This window comes from Puntigrus tetrazona, chromosome 25, assembly GCF_018831695.1.
Source record: "Puntigrus tetrazona isolate hp1 chromosome 25, ASM1883169v1, whole genome shotgun sequence".
In the NCBI taxonomy this organism is placed as follows: domain Eukaryota; kingdom Metazoa; phylum Chordata; class Actinopteri; order Cypriniformes; family Cyprinidae; genus Puntigrus; species Puntigrus tetrazona.
In genome coordinates, this window is record NC_056723.1 from 16,596,144 (window position 1) to 16,620,897 (window position 24,754).

The 24,754-nt window shown below is 38.0% G+C and overlaps 3 protein-coding genes across 6 annotated transcripts in view; all 3 read right to left on the reverse strand.

The window, feature by feature from the left end:
* The window catches only part of acot19 (acyl-CoA thioesterase 19), an 8,105-nt gene extending 7,698 nt beyond the window's left edge, over positions 1 to 407 (reverse strand). For all 3 annotated transcript variants that reach the window (XM_043228385.1, XM_043228382.1, XM_043228384.1), the window contains exon 1: positions 1 to 407. This exon is cut by the window's left edge and continues 243 nt beyond it. The gene's annotated coding sequence lies outside the window, so the exon portion shown is untranslated.
* Positions 408 to 544: 137 nt separating this feature from the next.
* Positions 545 to 6,553, reverse strand: ubl7a (ubiquitin-like 7a (bone marrow stromal cell-derived)). Of its 2 annotated transcripts, XM_043228386.1 has the most exons (10): positions 6,231 to 6,551; positions 5,482 to 5,601; positions 5,307 to 5,389; positions 5,145 to 5,229; positions 5,007 to 5,064; positions 3,479 to 3,612; positions 3,313 to 3,362; positions 3,058 to 3,234; positions 1,235 to 1,345; positions 545 to 1,055 (listed from the first exon to the last, which is right to left on the reverse strand). In XM_043228386.1, the coding sequence occupies exons 1-10, from the start codon at positions 6,523 to 6,525 to the stop codon at positions 918 to 920; spliced, it is 1,251 nt and encodes a 416-aa protein (XP_043084321.1). In that variant the 5' UTR covers positions 6,526 to 6,551; the 3' UTR covers positions 545 to 917. The 2 variants fall into 2 exon arrangements, with proteins under 2 accessions (XP_043084321.1, XP_043084322.1); XM_043228387.1 differs by lacking the exon at positions 1,235 to 1,345 and having other exon boundaries at positions 6,231 to 6,553.
* Positions 6,554 to 11,597: 5,044 nt separating this feature from the next.
* LOC122330377 (inhibitory synaptic factor 1) lies at positions 11,598 to 22,179 on the reverse strand. Its single transcript, XM_043227319.1, has 2 exons — positions 20,931 to 22,179; positions 11,598 to 14,722 (listed from the first exon to the last, which is right to left on the reverse strand). Exons 1-2 carry the CDS (start codon positions 21,075 to 21,077, stop codon positions 14,138 to 14,140), a joined length of 732 nt encoding a protein of 243 aa, XP_043083254.1. The 5' UTR covers positions 21,078 to 22,179; the 3' UTR covers positions 11,598 to 14,137.
* Positions 22,180 to 24,754: the final 2,575 nt, after the last annotated feature.

Consider the following 24,754-nt stretch of genomic DNA (forward strand, 5'->3'; position numbering starts at 1 on the left):
AAAACGTTTAGGCTGGTCGTTGTCCTATAGGACGGCGGTTCACGGAGACGGCTCCTTATTTGGGCCCGAAGTTCATAGATAAACAAACCCATAAAAAACGTAACGGGTTATTGAAACGGATAATAAAAGGCTCGAATGGGTAGTTTGACCAAAGTGACAGGATTTCCTGCCGTAAAACTCGACTGACTTTACAACAAACAATCAGGTGCGTGGAGAAACTGGGAATGCTGTGGTCTCGTTTTGAGGGAATCGTTTGTTTACCTATTATTATTCACTCTTGTAGGCTTACAGAGGTACTATTACTCTGGCTTCTGTTATAATTGTGGCTGCGGTTTGTGAAAAGTAATGTATGATCACAAAACTTGGATTGATTATTCTGGCCGCTCACGAAAGAAAATGCGAACCATCGGCGTTTGCCTCCACGAGAATATAAAAAATATACATGCAATGCACGCATTTTAATAAAAGAGCGCGTTTTTGTATTGATATTTAGTGATTTAGGAGGCTGAAAGGAGGATGAATCATTAACACGCATCACAGAACATACTCCATTGCATTTAATGCCAAGTTTCATCATTGCACACGACTACAGAGCACCAAACCTTCTGGGGAGGATTTATGGAAGATTTTAATTAATGGCCCAAAAAACATAACATAACAACGATTGTCTGAACACCCAACTTCAGCTAAAATTTAGCTTTCAATAATTATGTAGCCGAACACTTTTTATTAACACAGCAGACGTGATGTATTGTATAAACTAGGCCTACTCTTCAAACAGCTGATAGCGCCGCTTTCGATGTACTAATGTAAACGTGAGTTAAAAATAAACCGCCCTTTCAAATAGGTAGTTAAAATATTGAATATGTAGTGGTAAATCAGTAACGTCGTAATATGGTTCAACATCGGAGAATGCTTCACGGTGCGCCTCCGGCGAATATGAGCTCCAGGGCGGCTTGGATGTCTCCGCCGGTGGCCTGCAGGGCTCTCAGGATGAGCTCCTCGTCGCGGATGCCCATGTCCCGCAGCTGCTGGAGCTGAGACTGCCACTGATTCTGCACGCAATCAAACAGAGCCGCTCCCCAATCAGCACAAAGAAGACCCGTACACTCATCGGATTTCACTGCATGCGAAAAGGAACGGGACGCATGCATTTTTTTTGCTGCGACGTCTCTATTTGAAGGGTGGGGCGATGGACCCTGACGGAGATGAATCTGGTGTAAGCGTCACTCACGTGTAAGCTGGACATGCTGGACACCTGCAGGGCCTGCTGCAGCGCCTGGTTAAACAGGTCGTTGGTGATAGGAGTGCCTGCAGGGATCGGGGACACTCCTGAAGAGGGACCCTGTCGCAGACGCATTCGGGTTTTAAATTGTTATATTAGACGCATTGTTGTGCCGAACACAAAGGGGAAAACATTTCGAAGGAAGTTTGTAACCGGGCTGTTTTGGGTCACCATTAACTTCCATAGTATTTAAAAAAAATTTTTCCTACTATGGAAAGCAACGGCGGCCCAAAACAGACCGGTTACAAACTTCCTTCGAAATGTTGTAAACTACATAAACACACATTTGTGGAAAAGTCGCACTTGCTGTGTGCATGGATACGTGCGCAGTGGGTTTTTTGTTGTTGTTGTTTTTTTACAAGGTGACATCGCCACCTACTGGCCTGGCACGAATAATACGGCATTTTTTGTCGTTTTCGCCGTTTTCGCAGACCTCTGTGAACTGGGATCGCTTTGATGTGTTTTATACTGCTTTAAATAAATAAAAAATAAAACACTAAAAACTAAAATTAAGGATTCACTGAATGTTTGATGACTGAAATATCTGAATGACGAACAATGATGTGACCAAATATAGTTTTTATACATTTTGCCACACCTACCAATGACTCATTGTTTTTACTGGCCATAGTCTTTTAAAACGGCACCAAACCATATGGCAGTTTCCTGCACTCATAAAGGTATTGGCGAACAGTGTTTGGGGTAATGCATTAAATGAAGTAGATTAGTCAAATAACTAGTAAAGGAAGGCATTACTTTTCTATTTTGATGTTAAAGGGGCCTTTACATTGTCATTTTGTTTTGTTTTATCATTTTATAAATTAAATAAGACCAGCCCACTTGAAAAAATTTTATGCAAAAGTAACGCGATACATTATTTTCCAAAAAAGGTAGCTAGATAGCGCACTTACATCCTTAGTTGCGAGTAACGCAATACTGTAATGCATTTCTTCTTTTAAAGAAGAAATCTTCTTTTAAAATACCCAAACAACACTGCTTGCTAATATTAGCTGTGTAAATACTAAATTGAGCTCTTCTCCACTTTTTTTGTGCATGGATGAATAAATGCAAATGAAATTAAAATGTGCGTTTTGGCAAATATCCTAGTAAACACAGTCTGTTAGGTAAATGTGTTAATGTAAACAGTTGAGAAAGAAAAGGCACATGTATTAAATCCGTGCTTTCGTTCTTAAAGTGAGAGCAAACTAATAATTCATCTAATGCTGTCAAAAAAGTGCTCCCTCACCTTACTAAAACACCTTTGTAACATCAACATGATTCGTCTATATTTAATTTATTCAGTGAAGACTATGCAGTTATTTTGCATTACATTTCTGTAGTGTACTTGAAAAATTATTTTAGACGGCTTAAAAACATAAAAAGCACTGTTTATTGAACCTGTGTCTTTGTTTGCATTGTATTTATTTATCTATAAAAAAATATTTTTAGCACCGAGCCCATAGTAGCATCCAGAATTGTTTTTGTAATTGTTTACTTTTTTTTTTTTTTTTTTATTGTTTGAAAAAAAAAAAAAAAAAAAAAGTGTTGGCCTTTTTTTTGCGAATGTCCCAATTGAGGTACAGGATGAGAAAATGTAATATTCATGTTACATATTTTGGTTGCATTTGTGAGTTAATTAAAATGTAGATGGCTGTTTAAATATGTATATAAAATCATATAGGCAAATATCGCATCGCTGGATATGACGGTAGAGATCGTATCTTACCGCGGACACAGTAATGGACATTGTACTCTGCTGAAGCGTGCTGTACCTGGTTTCCTGTGGTTGGTGTAACAGCGCTGCTCTCAGGGGTGCTGGCGAGGGCCAGAGCGGTGGCCAGCTCGCTTTGAGTGATGGGTCTGGGGCCCACGGCGCCGTTATAACCCAGAGAAGCTGGCCTCATGCCGGCCAAACCACTAGCAAGAGTGGACGGCCCTCCGCGAGTCCCCTACAGATGATAAACTGGCTTAGGATCCAATACTGATAATGCACTGTTCCTAATGAAGAACGGTAAATCATCACAAACCGACTGGAAGTCCTCCTCGTCATCAGACATGCCTTCAAAGAGGAAACCTCCTGTAGGTTGAAGAAAGTTTATGCATGAAAACTACAATGGATCACCAGAATGACCTGTCACATTATGCAAACGGCGGGCGATTTTTCACTTAAATTGCGTTTAAATGGACACTCGCCTGGCATGTCGCTGTAGGAGCTGGAAGACACGTTTCTGGAGGAGCTGGCGCTCTGCTGGGGCGGCACGCTGCCAGCCACCGAGTGCAGCACCAGAATGATGGCGTTTACCAGAGCCGGGTGGGAATTGGCCAATCTGGTGAGACAGGCAAGCTCAGGGTGTCGGTCACTTTAACCCAAAGTGCGCCACGGGATTCAAACGAGGCGGTTAAACCTCGGAGTTAACAGGAAGTCAACACGATATGGTGTTCACAACCGTTCTGCAATGTTTCCTCAGCCAAAATGGAAAGTGGTTTCAAAAAATAGTGAAATAAGTCAAATATAGACGCTACCTAAATATGAATTTAAAAATTAAATTGTGAATTTTTTATATATTTTTTTATTTTATTTCAACACTGGTTAATTAATAATGACATAATAATAATTACTATTGTTATAATTATTATTCATATATTAATAATATTATTATACCTAAATTATCACTGATTTATTACTTGTATTATTAAAAGCTGTCATAGTAATTATATTTATTATTATTATTATTTTTATTATTATAATACTGATTAATTAACTGCTGATTAAATACTGATCAATAACATTTATTATATATTTGATTATCTCTAAAAATTATTATTGTATTTATATTAGTTTAAATGTTTTTATTAATTCTAAATAACACTGCTGATTTTTTAATTATTATTATTATTATTATCAGTAGTATTACTAATTGTCACATATTTGGACTCTTTTTCTTGTCCCATGTGTTCTGTGTGACCTACTTTCTGTCTCATTGTATTCAGGCGTGTCTTGTTAATTTAGTAATTTCCTGTGTGTTTATAAGTTCCAGTTTGTTTCAGTTCTGCTCGTCCGTTCTCGTCTTTTAATGTGTGTGTTTATAGTCTGCCTGGACGTTTATTTACTCTTTTGTGGAAGATTAACACTATTGAAAGTTGTATTCTTGTCGAGCGCTCCTTCCTGAACCACACCGTGACACTAATAGTAGTAGTATAACTAATATGTATTTTTATTATAATATTAATTATTGAGATTACGGATTTATTACTATATATTACATATTTGATTATTATATTACAACAATTATTATCAGTGTATTATTAGTTAATAACATCACTTTCTACTAATGTTACTGATTTATTATTATAGATGTGGTATTATTATTATTATTATTTTACATTTAATATTACTGATTTATTATAATGATGATGATTATTATTATTGATTGCTTATTATTAACTGCTAATTATTATATTAATATTGATTAGTTAATTACATTACAGATTAGTTTTTTCTTGGTAGCTTTGGCAATAATAATAATATTCATATTTATCAGTTTAATATACATTTTATGATTAAATTACAGTTTAATTGTTGTTGCTGTTGTTATTACATATAGCACTGTTTGTTATTGTTGTTTGTTGCTTATTTTTCCTATAATTAGTACTAATAATAATGTAATAATAACTACATGTATTTTAGATGAGTTGTATGTATGTGATGATGCTCACTCACGTGTCCAGCATGTTTGGGTCTGTGAATTGTATAAAGAGGTCTTTGTCCTGAAGAACCCCTGAAAATAGAGTCAATAAACAGGAGTAAGTGTCCATCACGCCTCGCCTCACGGTCGCTCAGCCTGGACTCATACCGTACCCAGAGCCACCGGATCGCTGCTCAGCCCGGGGGTCGCCACGATGATCTGGTCCAGGGACTCCTTGTTGTTCAGCATCTTGAACACCTGGAACGAGCGAACAGCTGCTCAAACATGCGTCCGAGAAACCCTCCCGAATGGGCACGCCGCCCCGGTCCACCTACCGAGTCTCTGTATGCAGTGCTGGTGTGAAGAGCGGCCTGCAGGACCCGAAACTCCCTGGCAGCCGCAGCCTTGTCCACCGGCTCTAGAGGAGAACACGGGAATGAATTATGGGCTGTGTTCGTGGCGTGCTCTTCTCTTGAAGATATAAGCGTGAAGACGGCGGAGGCGACTCACCGGGATGGATCTCGGGCTCTGGCCATGACTTTCTCAGGATGTGCACCGTGGATCCCGACTGAATCCCGTAGGACTCCAGAGTCAAGTCATCCTTTAGCTTTCTGCCACAGTACACTAATTCTGCAGATACAGGAAGACTGTATCTTAACCAAGATTCCTCTAGGGGTTATTTGCAGAATTTATTACTACTTTTTATTATTTTTTTTTTCCTTTTGGAAACATGAAACTGTTTTGAAGCCTCTTTAGATTTCATTAAAAAAAGAGGCAATGTTAAGGTTTTTAAAAGTCAAAGTTTATTATTATTATTATTATTAAGTATTATAGTATATATTATAGAAACTTTTTTTTTAAGCAAATGAGATTTCCACCCCATCGAGGGGAGAAATAGTCTGATAGACTTAGTAACACCTATTAGTTGCTTATTACATTGATATTACACAGCATGCATATTACTACAAAAAATTAGTCATTTAGTAAAATCGTAAAAAAAAACTAATAAGCACTAGTAAAATAATAATATATGCTAATATAAAAAAATAATAATAATGTAATAAGAAAGCACTATGCTACATGAAAATATGCTTAAGGCTAAAAACCGTTATTTAGTGACCTGAACAGCTATAAATGATTTTAATTTGATTTCAGATTACGGCACTGTAAATAAAAGCTCCAGTGTTTTTAATCAGACCAGAGATGACAGCGTTAACAACAGGATGATAGTGAGCCATATTCTTCACGTTATGTGTTACCTATGAGCTCGGGATCTGGTATGGCATCGGGGATCTGAGCTGACACCAGCTGCTTGAGCGTGGAGACCCGATACTCTCCGGGAGGGACGTCTCCGGGCTCAGTCTCGGGAAACTGCAGCACGGACTTGGGGAGAGAAGGCTGATCCAGCAGCTTCAGGGACAGGCGCCAGTCGGCGAGCGCCATCGAGCCGCGCGGACTGGAGGTGATCGGCGCAAAGAAACGGCGAATAAACCTAGAGACCCCGCAAACGCTATCCGTCTTTGAAATAAACAAGAATCGTGCGGCTGTTTTCATCCGCGCGCCATGACGTCACGCAGGAAAGATGTCGGATCTGGGAATTGTAGTTTTCCCGGCGTGTTGACAGAATGTAGTTCTCGCGTGTGAACCGAGAGGGCAGTGTAGCCGTGAAAGGCAGAAGCAATAGAAATGTTCAAAATAAGTGTGTTTTAGAGAACCTGATGTAGGCCTATTAAATAACTAAGGCTGAAAAATAAACAAATAAAAGCTATAGTTTAAAAAACTAATTTCATTTCTAAAATGACAAACAAACATGCATCAAAATTAATTAATTAGGCCACTACTGCACTTTTTTTGTACAGCTAATACTGAGATATAAATTAAATATTGGCAAATATGGTCAATTATCAACGAAGACTGAAAATGAATCTTTAATGCTTTTAATTGAAAAAAATCATAGAAAATCGAACCATTTATTGTATAAGAATTTAGACTGGGGGTAAATATCTATATGAAATAAATGTTTTTTCTGAAATACACGTTGGGCACAATTATTGGCACCCCTGGAAATTCTTCTAAGTGAAATATCTCTGAAGTATATTCCCATTCATATTCACAATTTGGAGCACTCCACGGTGATTATGAAAACTGGAAGAGGACATGGTTTTTATCGTCCTAATGTTCGGGAGACAGTTTTGAGTGGCTAAACCCTCCAAGGACCACAGCTGGAGAATTGCAGAAAATAGTTGAGTCTTGGGGTTAGAAGACCTTTTAAAAATGATCAAACACCACCACAAGTTGTTCGGGAGGGGTTCAAGAAATCTGTTCCTAACTCATCCAAAAACAGACTCCAGTATGTTCAGTTATCAGACAAGACTGGATCTTCAAATGGGATTATGGCCAATGAAACTAAAAAAAAATGTTCTTTTTAACACACAAATCGCCATAATAATAATTTCATTCAATCGTTTCGGTGATTCAGTCACTACACCATAGCACAGGTTCACCTACAGGCTAATAAATAATGCTAAATGAGCAGTTTCAGACAGAAACAACATAATACGCCTTGCTTATCACTCAAATTTAGTCTTTCAAGATTCAGCATTAATCTTAAATCTGTGATTGTTGTCTTTATATTCGCTGATTCCTTTCCCCTATGCTTTGTTTAGATCAGTTCTTTCATTTCAAACCTCTCGTATCCATCAGTTCTCAGTGCTAGGCGAGGTTTTAGCGAGGTAGGACTGTATTTGTGCTGTCACGCAGTTATTCGCAGTGACAGATGGTCTCTTAGCTGGATACGCTTCTCAGAGAGCGCCAGTCTTCACCGAGCTCCTCCACTCGGAGCAGCACGCCTGACAGCGCCTGAGGGAATCAGGACACACCAGTTATGACAGGGATCGAGCAAGCGTCCAGACATTTCACACCCTGCGAAGAGACGCCCTGTTCAGCCAGAGCCGGTGGAACATGGCGCAGCTACAAAGGGACATCACTTTGGGCTTGTCTAAAGATCAAGACAAGTCTGAAACTGTGCGGTGTAGATTAGAGGAACTGTGGCTGCTTGCAAACTACCACAGTGTCCACTCCGACTCTGGTCAGTTTGAAGTGGAAATCAGACGTCCCCTTTGTAGCAGGATGGGACAATATTTGACATTTTACTCCAAAATAATGATATTATGCACACAACTCATTTTACCTTATAAAAATTGAGACGCTCATAGATTATGTGTGCTATTTATACAGAATTTGTTCGATTTGTACACTGAAAAAGTTGAGAAAACTGCAAGGCAACCAGTCTCGAAAGAGTGTTCTTTTGGTTGAATAAAAAAACTGAATACAAGAAGTGGAGAAAACTCAAAAAATCAAAAGGCCTGAAGCTGGTTGCCTTAAACTTTTGAAGTTTTCTCAACTTTTTTACAGTGTGGATAACACTGCGCGCGCACACACAAACTAATATGACATATAAAGACATAAAAAACACAACAAAAAATTCAATTAACATTTTTATTTCATCTATAGTTTCCAAAGCAGTATTTCTCTAATATAAAACATTAAACTAAAACTCAAATAAAATAAATACGATCTGTATAGATGTAGAAAAAAAAGTATGCAAAATGACGTTAATATATATATATATACTTTGCAAAAAGCTAGATCATCATTTTCTAAGAATGGATTATAAAATCAGACAAAATTATATTATAACTTAAAAGTTGCTCTTGCATATTCTACAACTTAATGGAGTTGTCAGTTATTTTTTATAAATGGTATCTTCTTATTTATTTTTTTCAAAATGTCTCAGGAAAAAAAAAAGGAAATTGACCAGAAATTATACACACACACACACACATACATCTTAATATAATTACATAGATTAAATTATATTTTGTATATATTATAATTTACATTTTTGACCTTTTTTTTATTTTAATATGTTCTGATTTGAAATTAATTAATTGAAATGATTACTATTTCAATGTTTTAACATTTTTTGAAAGAGCCTTTGATCTTGTTCTGAAGCTTGAATGTTGGCATCCTTGAAACGAGCCCTTTTCTCAGCCGCAGCACTCACTGTAAGGAAAGTGTGAGAGAGGCCGTGAGCGTATCGGGCAGCGTGTTTGCGACGTGATGCTTGATGGAGTCTCTTCCAGTAAGGTCACTTTACATTCACATCACACAGAACAGCTTGATTAATGGAGAGGCTGAGGAATGGATTCTTTAATTTGATTAATTAGGCTCAAGACCTTGTCTGCAGAGGTCTGATGAGAATTGAATATAAGCATTCTGAAGAGCCTCGAAACCTGCATTAAGGGATCGTTATATATGGAATAAATGAACATTATGTGTCAATCAGGAAACTCAGTGAATGAGGGAGAAGCTAATGGGTTTGATTACAAGCGACCCCATTAAAACTTTTGTCCCAGTTTGGCCCCATGTGCATGAAAAGATTAGTGACTGGGATACAACTAATGCATCATTATCCTCATAAGCAAGCTTAATATCGTGAGGGCTTTGCCCAATGATGCCACAATAATCACTATTAACACAACCTTAATAGGAAAGAGGAAGGAAAGTTTCTATTTGACCAATTTGGCTTCGTGGTGCGTTTACGTTGGATAGCTCAAGTTCTTGTACTAAACAAACTACGAAAGCTAGTCTCTGCTACGCAACAAATATAATAAAAAAAAAGCGTTGTGACTTTTTCCTCACAATAGTGAGATCAGACTTGAATTTTGAGTTTCTCGCAGTTTCGATTTATATCTAACAATTCAGACTGTTTTCTTGCAATTTTGTTAATATCTCACAGTCCTGACTTTTTTCAAACGTGAGTTTATGTCTCGCAATTGACCATTCGCGGGGAGCTTGACTGACAGGCTATTACACGGATATTATGTGCTGCTCCTGCTATCGGCATCTTGTCCAGTGTACAGTTGTACATTGTGACGACAATTACGCTTTATTGATGTACGCTTGAAGTGAGGCAATGCAGTGATCTGTCACGACGCATTAAGAGCCACAAAACAGTCTTTTATTGTTTGAATTTCTTTAAAAAAAGACTCAATTTAAAAGAGAGAGTCCTGAGACCTTGTTTTATTCCAGAAGTAACCCGCTCTGCTCTTCTCTGTCGGTGTGTTGTCAGTTTCTTCATTGCTCTTTGATGTATTTTTCACTGCGTGAGAACATGTGTAGTGTAAGAGCGGCACTGTTTGTCAAAGATAGCAACAGTAACTAAAGGTGGGTTGAGACTTTTTTCTTGAAACTGAGTTTCTACCCTTTTCTTCTCACAATTCTGAATGCTTATCTCATAATTATGGCATTTTTCTCATCATTTAGATTATATCTGAAATGTTTTTTGTCTTCACAGTGGCATGTTTAAATCTTATGTTGCTAGCTAATGATGTTGTGATGTTTTTGCATGATAGCGGCACTACTGACGTAAAACTGAAATGAAAATACACAATGACATTACTCAAACTAAACTAATTGGCCATCTCGACGAAAAATATATAATTTAAGATTAGATTTGTTTGCTTATTATCATGTCTTTTATGCGTAAGAGTAATATAAACGCAATTTTATATATATATATATATAAATGAAATTTTGGGCCATTTTGATGAAAAAAGCAACACGTATGAATGAATACATTTGTTTAACAACAGATGAATTTTGTTTTCATGCCAACTTTGTTATTAAGCCTCCACAACAGAGTGGAACTACTGAGCTCAGCGCAAGGTCAATATCTAAAGATATTGACACGGTATCAGCATGTATTCAGAAACGGCTGTCCTAGTACAGCTCCATATTCTTTCACAGAGCAGGTCTCAGCTCAAACTGTTTCTCAGGCGCAGAATCACATTGCAGACAGGCTGTGTCTTGCCTCGGAACCAGCTTCCACAGTCTACCACGTATAATCACTAGTGTAACCATTTTAATAGCAACTGCAATAATCCAGTATCAGGAGAAAGGATCCCCTAGTGGAAGGAAATCTGACAAGAACAGCATGAACAGGAGGCTGGCAATAATGTATTTTGGTGTAAAAGAGAAGACTCTGTAAGCAGTATGCAGCATTGTGACGGTGTGCAGTTGCTATTTCTGTCGGATCTGACTCAAAAATTACACTGAGTGGTGTAAACTAGAGGACTTGTTAGTAGATAAACCTAAAAAATGTGTTATTTTAGTTTGTAGTGCTAAAATCGTATATATTAGGAATTTAAAAAATGAATAAGCCCTCTAAAAATGTACAAATAAACAATAAAATCTATTACTTATATATAATGCGCGCACAAATAAATTGACAAAATTATTTATAAGTAAATCTATTCTAAAACTACAATACCTAATACAAGAATAGACTATCGATACTAAAATAACACTGGTGTAAATAATTCATGTGTATAGAATAATATAAGAATTAATAAAAATAAGTTCATTTCAATGTTACCATGTGAATCCTATATATATATAAAATGTGTGTGCATATTTTTAGATTTTTTACAGTGTTTTTTGAGTGCGCTATTCCTTTAAGACTTGAATCTTCAACCTCGTGTTTGCCTTAGTTATAATTGGTCTCTACTTGTATAGAGGATTAAAAGGTACCCATAAAAAGAACTGCACTGTGTCCCTTGAAGGCAGTTTCAGTGATTGGCTTTTTATTATAGATGATTGCATAACAGCCATCTCCAGTTGAAATGGGCCCGAGGTAAAGCTTTATGATTTAGACTCCAATTAAATTACCTCACTCACGCTGACAGATGAACTCCGAGCACGGCCTTGTGAGGTCTTTTGAAGGAATGAGCCCACAATGTCAAAGTTCAGACACGGCGCGGCTAATTCGTTTGACACTACGGCCAGTGAATCTTGCCTCTTAATTCATTTCCTCCGTCTGACCCTCTGTAGCATCGGCACTTATGATTGCAGACACTCCTGGGCACTTCATTCTTTTTAAATACTTCTTAAAGGGACGGTAAACCCCAAAATAAAATTAATTTAAATAAAAATCATTTATTTAGCCTCAGCTTTTTAAAATGTCAGGAGTTATTTATAGACGTAAAAGCATAACCAGATTTATATAGTTTCTAAAGAAAGAGTGAGCAGTGGTTGCCTGGATGTTATTTTTGGGTTATTTAATGGTTTTTAGCTTGTCGTTTTGCAGTTACTTTAAATAGTAAACGGTTTCTTCCTCGCCCAGTTGAAAAGAGCTCTCCTCCATGTTCACTTGACCTCTAGAAAAAAAAGAAGCGTACAGATACTTTCACGAAGTAAGTCAGATATGAGCCACATCTCATGACAATGTCTAATGCAGCAGTTTTATTGTCACAGCTACGGTTACTATGGTAAATCTGTGCATATATCACAGGAAACACAGTTTCACTAATTAACGTCCTGGTGAGAGCAAGATGATTCGAAATGAAGCGTCTGCCAGAAAGTTGTATTCATTGTTTTATTCATAACTTGTTTTTTTGTGAGAAATAACTGCCTAATATAAAGCACATTGTTTATATTCTGGTAATTCTTCTAGGAAGCGTACCCCTCGCTTAATTTACAAATGTCTATTTACTGCACAGTGTGGGTGTGACCGAAACCAATTCTCACTCCTCGGGGGGCTTTTGGACTGGTGTTAATGTTCTGCCGAGATGCACGATTGTTTCAGCATTGGCATAATCCCTCATAATTAATCCAAACGATGGTTAAATTGTTCTTTGGAAACTCCTTGAGAACTGAGGTTTTTCCACGATGGTTAAATCATTATCGTATTATCGTAAGTATTGAACTAAACATTTCTTAAACGCGAATGATTCAAAGTCATTTCAAACTTATTTAAACGATTGGTTCACCCCCCCACCCAAATTTTTTTTTTCCCATTTATTCACCCTCATGACTTTCATCCTTCAGTGGAACACAAAGGAGATCTTCTGACATTATTTAAGATTCTGAAATCACACAAAAGCATCATGAAAGTATTGTTAAAAATAGCTGTGACTTTAAGAGCGAATCATTCAGTGAACTGAATAAACCGAAAAGACCCAACAAAAGCAATGAAAAGTTCACTATTTTATGAATGCATCAAGGACTTTTTGAGAACAACAATCAACTTTTGTATCTCAAATCTAACAAACACGCCGCTGCTCAAACGTTTGAAATAACTACATAATGCTAGAATTTGAAATCACTTTCTATATTATTAAAAGTTTAAATGGCATTTATCCTGTGATGGAAAGCTGAATTCTCTGCATTATTACTCCAGTCTTCAGTGTCTTATAATCCTTTAGAAATCATTCTTATACGCCGATTTGCTGCTTAAATAAAACATATTATTATCATCAGGGATAAAAATACATTAAGACTAAAGAAGACAGAAAGAACCTTGTGTTCTAATAAATCTCCATCAAACTGCAGTTGGGTTATTTCGATTAGGTCTGAGAAGTACAGCTTACTAACACAATAAAAACATGACAACACAATTCAAAAAACATGATTTTTGAAAATGTAAAAAAAAAAATGGAAATGTATCTGTTTTTGCAAATAATCTCTTAATTTGCATTTACAAAGTTATCGTTAGATTGTTCAAAAGTAACAGAATTTATAACAGACATTAATACTTTTACAACATATTTCTATTTCAAATAAATGTAAATGCAGTTCTGTTGCACTTTTGATTCATCAAAGAATCCTAAGAAATGTTCCCAAAAAAACTATTATTAATTGAGCATCGGTGATAACTAATGACTGAGAAGCAAATCAGAATATTAGAAGCAATGGTGGTGACAATTCAGAAATAAATTACATTCGAATTGAAATATATTCAAATAGAAAATTTGATTTGAAATGGTAATAATATTTTCTTTCTAACAGCATTGGTAAGCAGAAGAGACTTCATTCAGAAACATTAAACAATCTTAATTATTCCTAACTTTTGACCAGTAGTACATTCAGAATATGTTAAATGTAGTTAATGAGCTATATGGACTATTTTTTTACCTTGTTTTTTTTTGTCATTTTGCAGTTTCACATACCCTGTTCTTTTTCGCTTCTATTTTATCGAGAGAGAAATAATTCACCTTCTGCATTCCACAGAAGAAGGAAAGAGCAGCATGAGGGTGAAAAATTAATGACGGATGTTTCACTTTTGGGTTAACTATCCAAGTTTCTGGGACACTTGCAGAAAGTTTCAGTTCTTGTAGTCACTTGAAGCTCTTTGCTTTGCTGGAATGTATGGGAAGTTAGTTTGTGTGCTTTTGTCGGAAACAGTTTGTGTACTGCAGCTACGGAGAGCTCTTTTCTTCGAGTCCGGGCTGGAGTAGTTTTTACGGTTACACGTGGGCGTCAGGAACCTCGGAGGTGAAGATGTAAACACAGAGTCGGTGGACGACAGCCTCGACGACCTCATTCCACCTCTGTCTTCGTCGTCGTCGTCATCGTCGCAGCACAACGCGTGATAGAGCGTCTTGTCGTAGTAATGGAGCCGTCCTCCAGATCCAAAGAGCCAGGAGGCTTTAGGGCTGTTTGAGGCCTTTAATGGTCCATTGAGGGCAGGCAAGTCTCCACAGCTCCGGCGGTAGAGCTCTAATTCTTGTTTCTTGGCTGCGGTTGGCTTTCGGACCGTGTCTAGCAGAGGGTTGTGCAGTAAGTGGTTGTCGGATAATGTCTCGTTTTGCAAGAGGTCACCACGGTCCTCGCTGCAGCACACTAGTGTCAGGTCATCGTCTGAGTCGAGGTCGATATCTGATGTTAACTTGTCGATTTGTGCCACAACCTGAAGAGAAGAAAAAGAGAAAATTGAGTGCATGTCTGGAAAAAGCCCTCGGGGAAAATCTCTGAAGCTTTTGTAGTTTGCCCTGAAAAATAAAATTCAGTCATTATTTACTTACTCTTGTGTATTTTTATACCTGGTCGACTCTATTACTTTAAAGTGCCCCTATTATGCCATTTTAAAGCTTCCTAATATTGCTTTTGGAGTCTCCTACAAAAGGTTTACATGCATTTAAGGTATTTTTTTTCAAAATATGTTTAATATCACCTCATTTTCCAGTGATTCTCAAACGATTCGTTCGAAGCAGTTCAAAGATTCAGTCTCTATAAACCTTCCTTGAGCTCACTCTGCTCTGATTGGTCAGATAGCCCAGTCTGTTGTGATTGGTCTACTGTGTACTGCAGTCGTCAGTAAGCAACGTGTTTGTGGGCGGGGTCAGGTTGTTCGTGGCCGGGAATTAGGCGGGAATTATGCAAATATATCACGCCGTGACGTGTATTAAAATTACTAACGACTCGTTTAGGCTGTACAGAGTCGATTCTTTATTTTGGAGACAATAACTTTATTTAAAACTGCAGATCACATACAGCTACATTACACACTGTATACAAAAAGAAACACTGGAAATGGCATAATAGGGGCACTTTAATACAGTATTATCAGAAAAAGCTCAACTCAAATGTTTTGTTTGGCAATAGAAAACAGCTAACACAGAACTAGCATGCTAAATATACTATTACTATATCTGTATGGTTTTGGCAAGATGTACAAGAAAAAGTAGATTACTATGCATATGAGCAGTAACGTGTCATTAAGTAAAGCAATATTAAATACAGGACTTTATTGTATGTAGCAATACGCCACATCAGCACAATCTCCAGCATAATATAAACTCCCAAAATACCAGTATAAGTCCCATTATAATAGAACATCATGTATTCACAAGTTTCTTCTTTTTCTTCTGGAGCAAAAACATATAAAAATGCACTTGCTTACAATATTAACTCTAGTCCCATGCAAAGCACGCTGGGAGCTAGAAACGTCTCGGTTAGATTAAGTTAAAATCAACAAAAAATGAGTCACGTACAGTTTACTTAAAAATTGTAATCCATTACGGAGTAAGGATTGTATGATGAAAACTAGTTTGCAACATAATTAACCTGTAGTTAGTAGCTTAATGGTGACATAATTAGACTACTTTTGATTAACTTTTTTTATCAGACTTGTTTTAAATGTACCATACTGATATAGCAAAGAGAAGGTAAATTTGTTTCATGTTTTGATGTCAACATCATAAAATTAATCGCTATACAAAGGTGTATACTATAATTACAAATGCAGTATTTTGTGAATCTGATTAGATAATCCAGATGACATGTAATTAGTTACTACCCAGGACTGGTCATGTAACAACATGTTTTAAAGGGGTAGTATACCGTATCTACTTTAAAGCGGTAGTTAACTGAAAAAATGAACAGTTGTTGGTTACATATACTATGTAAGTCAATGGGGACCTGAAACTGAATTCTTCCCAAGAAGTAAGCAGCTCATATGTGGTGTTTGGACCAACATGAGTTGAGTAAATAATGGCAGAATAGTTTTTGGGGGATCTCTCTTTAATAAATGTAAGAAAACGCAGACTTCTTTTATGATAGCATAAAAAAGGGTCTCTTATATGATGTGATTTATTCACAAATGTAAAAATGTTTAGCCAAAACCAAGCATGGGAATCCACCATTTTGGCTTATTAGTTGCACAATTTGCGTCTCATTCATTTAGTTTTGTACGACCCGAATTGACATAATTTGATAATCTGATAAAGTAATCTATTGGGCTCAAACATGTATTTGCACCATGTCATCATGCGAACTAGCCACCCTGTTGTTGAGAACACCAAGATTTTCCACAGTATTTTCTGAAGAATGCCTGTGGTTTTATACTACACAAGTGCCTGAGCTTAAGCCATAAATGAGTAATAAGGATATATATCTGTATCTATCCTTCCCATCTTTATGTTTTCCATCTCACCCCATTTCACCCACTGGCATTGGAATATTTAATATCTGTTTGTGCTGAAGGGAATTTGTCCTCCTGCTGTGCTAGTAACTGCATCTTACATAAGATCTCAACCATACGCTTATCAATATTCCTTCTCTCGCTTTACCCAGCTCTTTTTCTGAGCAGGATCTCAAGGCTGATGCTCACAAAACAGAGACAAAACAAAGCACAGGCGTAGCGATCCTGCCGGATCATAAAGTCTGTCTGAAGATTTTAATCAGATTATAACATGCATAAATGGCTATATATGGCGGGATATTGAAATCATATGAGTGCACTGCAAAGGCATTATGTCGCCCCTTGTCGATATTAAGCGGCTTAGTACGTTATTTATGACGCAGTTATGTTTGATTTCTCAGGATTTTGATGATAAAGCACTGCTTGAAATAGCAGAGTTATTAATGATAGCTTGTTCTGTAATTCGCTGCTTCTGATTTCGATGAGCTCAGGGCTTTGCTGCCGCCCAACTTTATCATCGCATTCAGTCGCAGGATGTGCGTTCGTGATATAGCAGATTGGCTATTCAGTGACGAGCCGTTCGGTAATAAGCAGTCAAATGTAAACGGGAAGAGCCCAAATGACAGGCATTCAACAGCCAGAATATCCATTCACTACGCACCTGCTGCTCGAAAGCGCACACAATACTCGAACAATGACAAGCTGACGCGAGGACCGTACAAACGCCGCGTACTGTATTTGCGAATAGGCTATGTATCGAGCCCTGCCAAGTATGATAAGCGCTCTGTGGTTATCAGAGGGTTACATTTTTGGGACTCCACTGCTAGGCTCCTGTCTGGAGGAGGTATTAGATCATCTCTCGTGGGGTTGTGCCCTGTGTGCTGCTGTCAGAGAGTTCATGTTTAATGCATTCCTGCCAACCGCACGCTAACTGATAGGAGATCAGACTGCTGCTCGATTGAGACCGGCTCTGAAACAATTGCTACCTTGTGAGGGTAGGTTTGACTCGAGGAGCCTTGCACACCTTGCAAAGCAGAAATGCTGACCTATAGAAATCCCAAAGCGTCGTGATTGTTGTAGGAGGCTCTGCTCATAACAAGTGGCTAGTGCACTTGTATGCATGCGGTGGGTGACACGCGCTTCTGTAGCTCGGTAACTGCATGATGTATACAGCACCAGTGTTGGAAAGTGAACAGTTGCATGTAATGGCATAACAAAGGTAACACTACACACAATATAAATGCTGTTCGCTTTCTACCAAAACCACTCGTTTTGATTCTTAGGCCATCAATGTATCGTTACGATGGGGTATGGTTTAATTTGGATTTCATTGTGCATTTTTTTTTCCCTCTCAGAGAGAATCCCTATATCCAACCATTATATGACTGACAGATTACAATGGTTTGGCTTAAAAATCTCAAATTGGATCTAATGAAGATAAAAAGACACCTACACCTTAGCCCTTGGGGTAAACTGATAAACTTAAAATTTTAGTTTCAAAGTGAACTATATTTTTAATGTAATCTGAGAGCTCTTTGCCCTTTTATAGACAACTGTAATGTTTCCAGGGCCAGAAACATGATCAGAACATTGTAACGTAATGAAGTAGTGAGGACATTGTGACATCAGAAAACGTTTTGTTCGCAAAGAAAACAAAAATAGCAACTTAATTCAACAATTGCTGGGCAGATATTGCATTTTTAAATGCACCTTATAACTGACACGTCGCTCCAAAACAGTGAAAACTCTGTTATGATGTGCGGTTCATGTCAAAAAGATGACATTTATGTTATTGTTTGTAATATGATATTTGAGCTAAACCATACCATCATCTCTACCACTTTTAGAATTAATAAAAAAATGTTTTTAGCCAATTGACGACCAACTCACTGAATATTTTTGTTTTATATGCAAAACAAGAGACCAGAAACTCGATTTGGAGGATTGTTTGGATCTCCTATCTAAATCTAATTAAGTAGCTGGTGGAGCAAATCCAATGCCATTCTAAAAGTTACAACCCTTAACATTTTTTTAGCCGATTTGTCATCTTACCTGCAGAACCCCAGGTCTTAGAGTCAGATAATTGCCAAACCTTCCCAGAAGGCTTTTAAACAGAGCGTGTTTGGAACAGAGTGTGAGTCAGACCAAGCATTTGACCAATTTAAACTTTTGTGAGAGGAAGCCTGATTTGAAAGCAGTAAGAAACAAGACCCATCAACACCATTGGGCTTCTTAACCGATTGATTTTTACCTAGAGACTTTAAAACATCTGATAGAGAACATTAGATTCAAAAACAGATTCTAACCTCATACATTTTTCATCACTGCCTTCCCCATATATTTTCTCTGAAAATAATCTCCATATGCATTATCATATATATCTACATATATATTTTTATACAAAGAGACTTACATGGCATTCAAGGTATATGTTATATTAGCTACTGGTGCCTTGGTTTTGCTAACAGCATGCTCCTCGGATTGAGCTTCAGGAATGCTGTTTACCAGAAGAGCTCAAGGTTTAGCTAGTTAACTATGAATGGGGGAAAATGTGTTAATACATTTAATAGTAACCATGCATTCTAATAAAATAAAGTTCGAACTTAGCTCAACTTACTATATGCTTTAGTGGGACATTAGCATTTTTTTGCACTCGTCATAATGATTCAGTATAAATAATGAACCAATCTGGTTAAAACGGTTCAATTGTTGATGTAGCTTATTTCACATAGAATATAAAGAAGGCCCATATGGTGCTTTTTTTGGCGGGAAATCAGTAGAATTCTACAAAATTGATTTTAGACATGATTAAAATGTGTTAAATGGAGCTTAAAATACCCATTTTATTGGTAGGTGTCAGCATAATCAAATTAGCCAAATTATTGAATTACACAAAGACAAAAAGAACTAGACATCATAATGCTATGTGCGTGGGGTTTGTAAGTGAGCAGTGTAATGGTTACACTTGGCAGCAAAGAATTCAGAATCGTGACAAATGTTTGGCTGTTATCCATGGAATAAGAGACAGCTGAAAGACAGATGAGCGTGTGGCAAAACTAATAACCATAACAAGATGTCAGTAGTAACAATAAGGCTCTGCTGCAAGGTGTGAATGACAGATGGAGGTGTTAACTCAGGCAAGAGCGGCAGAGCTACCGGTGATGCCTGAACTTGGCCAAGGAGACGAATGAGACAAATCCAGCGGAGCTGTGACTGAGATGATGAGACAAATGCCAGTCTGGGACACTCATAGACTCGGTGACAGTAATGAGGCGGATAGATATCCACCCGAGGAAAGAGATTAATTAAGGAGATGTCCTCTCACATAATGCTGAAAGCAGTAGCCCAGCACAAAGGGAGATAATCGCAAAAGAGATGCGACGTTGACAGGTGAGAATATGAGGAAATCAGTTGCGCTCCCATTGTCTGATTCGCCGGGTGATAATTAGGCATCACAGATGACATCTTGCTTGTATGGGGGTGTCGCACTGTATGTGGGGGGGTGTCATCCTGCAAGTCTTTCTCCTTGTTAATCTATCTGTTGGTTGCTGTTTGGGTGACAAGCTGTCCAGTCAACAGCCCCTAGGTGGACGTATCACAGGGGCATGAATGTGTTTGTGACCTTGTGCATGTTTTTGAATTGCGTGTGTGTCTATTGGTTTTTGTATATTTAGGTAGTCGGCCAGTAATTGCATTTAGGCTAGTAACAAACTCTGAAAGTATGCAAATATAAAGGCAAATGCTTATCAGGGCATTGCAAGATTGCATAATGTCTGGGTTACTGTCTGGGTTACTGGTAACTGGTAACAAAACCATACACAATTGGGTGATAGAGTTATCAAGGGGGTGTGAGGTAACTTTGGGTGTGATTTTTGGTTGTTACAAATTTCAGAACACAACAATGTGTGCATGTGACCCAAGTTCAACTCCCACCTCGGCACTTACAGCGATGTTTAATTATGCTCTTGGAGGACCACTATCCTGCAGCGATTAGCAATCCTAATTGAACACACCTGAACCCGCAAGCTCATAAGAATTACTAGAAACTGGCATGTGTGTTTTGGCCTAGAAGCAACATTGGTCATCTTTGGGTTAAAGCCCACAACCTTTCACTTACTAAATCTCCCCATCAGTTTGTGCATTTTAACAAATCATTCCTTAAACCTTCAAAGCAGGCCTGTAGTGTGTGCTTTACCTCCCGGAGCTCTTTTGCCACGTCCTTGAGCTCAGCAAGAACTTCCTCCAGCTGTTCCATGACCATCTTAATGTGCCTGCGGATCTCTGCTCTCCGGTCAGGGCTCTGGCTCCGTTCAGATGGTCCTAGCGCTGTGCTGTGAAACATCCTTCACATGGGGACGACAGCAGCAGCAGCAGCCAGGAGGGGACAGGACACTGGGCTTCATGTCTGAAGCCCACCACAGTGTTGTTTGGCCCTATCTGAATGAAAGACCCATTCTCTGGTTCAAACATCTTAGCATAGTTTTTTTGATGATGTTGGGAAACTTTGAAATCAGTCCCGGAGCATCTAATATCTCTCAGTAAATTCAAAAGGAAAACTTTTAAAAAGAAAGAGGGCATCAAGAAAATTGGAAACGTTTCAGCACTGAAACAAACAGTTCTCAGCAAAGCTTTGATGTTTTTCCGTATGATGTTAAAATTAAATCAAATGGTATCATTTTTGGCATAAAAGAAGCTTTGTTCTTAAGACAGCCAGCAAATAAATAAATAAAACACCATTTTGAGCTTCTATTTTGAGAGGTTTGTGACATACCAAAAGCCAGTCTACCAGCTTATGTGGGACATCTGTCAATCTTTTTACCAGTTTTCCACATCTACATATGCATCCTCTGTTGCAACTCCACTTTTTCAAAAACATATACCATACAGTTTGTTTTCCAATAAAGCGAAATCCTTCAGAGTAGAAGCCATCAGAAATTTGATGTGAAGAATATATGTATCCCAAAGGTGCACTGAGAATTGTAAGAAAAAGTCACAATGCCAATACAGCTGGCAGAAAAAGAAAATATCCGATGTGACACCTTGGAGGACGAGCCAAAAATTGCTTCTCTCCGAGGCAATCCTGACAGATATTACTATGAAGAGCCATCACCCCAAGACATAGAGTGTTCCGGACATCCAGTTCAGCAAACCCACACCAGAATTTCAGTATAGCTTGTCTTCTCTTGGCTTTTGTGGCTTTGGTCCAGAATTGATGCCGTTTGGACTTACTGCTGCTCCATATGTCTATAAAAAGCTTCCGCAGAGTTGCCAGGCTTTTCCCACTGTGCCCTCGTACGGTGCAGCGTATCTCCTACCACATCTGAGCACGCTCAGATAACACTAGAGATGGGTGCATGCTCAACACCTCTCTTGCAATGTTGTCCTCTATCAGTCACTGATGCTCAAGCACTTAGGAAACCTCCCCCTTCCCTCTCTCTCTCCCTCATTCACTCACCCTCAAACACTCGCATTCGTTCTCTGTGATCTCTCTTCCATAACTCTTCCCGCCTCTTTCATACTTGCTACCGTACACACACTACCCTTTAGTCCCACTCACCCTTGTCCTGTCGCTTCCATCCTACTTCCGACAAACATACCAATTCATGTATACTTCCAAGCTCGCTCTCAGATCTTTTCAACCACTTGCCACCTCAGTTGGGGAAGCAAATTAATTCAATTCAGTGTTGCAGTGCAGGCTCATGAATCGTGAATGCGACGGCTCTGCAGCAATAGAAGCGGACCAGATTATCCCATTTAGATCAGTAATGAATAGAAGACAGACGCAAGTACATCAGGAAACTGCTCGCCCTAACCATAATTATGTGCAAGAGATGCTTCAGCCTCCAGTATTCATTTTCCTGTTGCTCGCTTCAAATCACGAATCGACCAGGGGACTGTGTCAGCAAGTTTGAAATTCTAATTTACCTTTCTATAATGATTCTTCAAAACATCCTGCGAGGCTTGTCCCAAACAAAGGCCCTCATTATTTCTTAGGTGTCTCTGGTGGGAACTCTGATGAGAACTATCTGGGAGAAAACAACAGGGTTTAGCACAAAACAAGCAGTTGTTTGAAAAGTGTATTCAGGCATATGGTGCTGAACAGTCATCTGGAATAACAGATACATTTTGAGATGAAAGCATTGAGGAAAGTAGAATGACCATTTGTGCTGCGAACATGAATGATGCTGGGGAAGATGTGCTTTTACTTTTGGGGCATTTGGATAATTTTAGCCTTGTAGATGCTAAAACAGGCCAAAATAATTGAAAGGATAGATCCGAGTCATTTCTTAAGGGTGATGTATATTATATTTAGGTTAATAAGAAACCACCTAAACAGTCTAGCAGTGCATGGCAACCACTCTAACAACTCGAAAGCAGTGCATTAAAAAACAAATGCAAAGCAACAGAATAAAAAACAATACACCATAGCAATCTCAAAGAAACACAAGTCAAAACATCCTAGCAACCGCAGCGCAATGCAATGTAATGGTCAGAGCACCTTAATAATCGCAAGGCAACACAATAAAATACTCAGAACAACCTAGTACAAAACGATGCAGTGTTTTGCTCAGAACACCCTAGCAACCGCAAAGCAACACAACTGAAACAGTCAAAACACCCAAAACAACCACAAAGCAATTCAATGTAACACTCCAAACACCCTAATAATCACAAAGCGATGCAATGTAACATTCAGAACACCTTAGCGATTTCAAAACAATGTAATGTAATGCTCAAAACACCGTAGCAACTTGAAAGCAAGGCAATGTAACGCCAATAACACCTTAGCAACCGAAAATCATTGCAATTTAACACTTAGAACACCCTAGCAACCACAAAGCAACCACATGAAATACTCAAATGCTCACAACACCATAGTAAAAGCAATCAAACGTTTAGAAGATCTTAGCAACCACATAGCGACACCTTTGCAACTACCATGGCATTGTGGCATGCGCAATTAGCATGTTCAAACACTACTCACATTTGCTTTAGAAAATATTCTTTGTTGTTTAGATGCTTGACACTTTGAACGACAGCATGTTCACAGGCACTAAATGTTTTGAAGTGCTCTATTTTATTAAAAGTTGAAACTGAGGACTAAACGCTGAGCTTTTGAGATTTGCAGAAAGCTAATGCAATCCTAATTGCATGTGTGGCAATTTCTGCATGCATTTAGGGCTAAGCACTAGCTGTTGAAGGAAACTTATTTCAATGCCCTAAAATGACGACGCAAATGGTTTTGTTTTCATTCACCGCTAACTGAATTCTTGTCCATGAAGCAGCTCACAAGATTTTTTTTCAGCAGTTCTTCTCAAAGCTAAATGCATTGCTTTCTGAAAAGGCTGAAACAAAAACACAGTTCCTGATTTCTTACAATCTTTTCACTGGATGCAACATCAGTGTTTCAGAGAAATGTTATAACAAGGTCTTTCATTCAAGAAGATATGCTGCCTCTGTAAAAGTCTTTGAAATAGTAGTATGCTAATGTTGCAGTTATATTTAGTTCAGTGAGTAGCATAGTAGCGTCTCATAATTACATATGGTTTTTTGTATTTTTTTTAATTCAGTTTGTCGGTTTAGTCAAGATGCAGATGTTATAAATGACAGTTGACATTCCTTCATGTTGACGTTGTCTTGAAGATACTAACCCTCACTTACAAAGCTTTCCTTCATGTGTATCTGAATTACGTCTGAATTTTTGCAAATGTAGTCAATCATTTTATATGTATACATATACAATAAATAATGCAGAGTGTACATACCATATACTATAAATATGTAAGCGTTGTAGTATGATAGTATGCTTTTTTTCAGGAAGCAGAGTCCAAAATACAATCTACCCATGCATTCAGTGCCATCTACTGGTGGATATGCAATGTAAAGCACAAAATGTAATTATAGGACCGATTGTGATTTCAGTATCATTATAACATAAAAGATAATATTATGCTTTTTTAAAATATTATAATTGTAATATTTAGTTTATTTAATTCTAGTTGATCAAATTCATTAGTT

Bases quoted from the DNA above. Each gene is read 5' to 3' on its own strand.
- ubl7a (XM_043228386.1), bottom strand. From the start codon at position 6,525: ATGAAAACAGCCGCACGATTCTTGTTTATTTCAAAGACGGATAGCGTT. The intron at 5,390-5,481 runs GTGAGTCGCCTC...GTTCTCCTCTAG, and splicing joins AGAGCCCGAGATCCATCCCG to AGCCGGTGGACAAGGCTGCG. The intron at 1,346-3,057 runs GTACAGCACGCT...CGTCTGCGACAG, and splicing joins CACCAACCACAGGAAACCAG to GGTCCCTCTTCAGGAGTGTC.
- LOC122330377 (XM_043227319.1), bottom strand. From the start codon at position 21,077: ATGTTTCACAGCACAGCGCTAGGACCATCTGAACGGAGCCAGAGCCCT. The intron at 14,723-20,930 runs GTAAAGCACACA...TCTTCTCTTCAG, and splicing joins TGGCAAAAGAGCTCCGGGAG to GTTGTGGCACAAATCGACAA.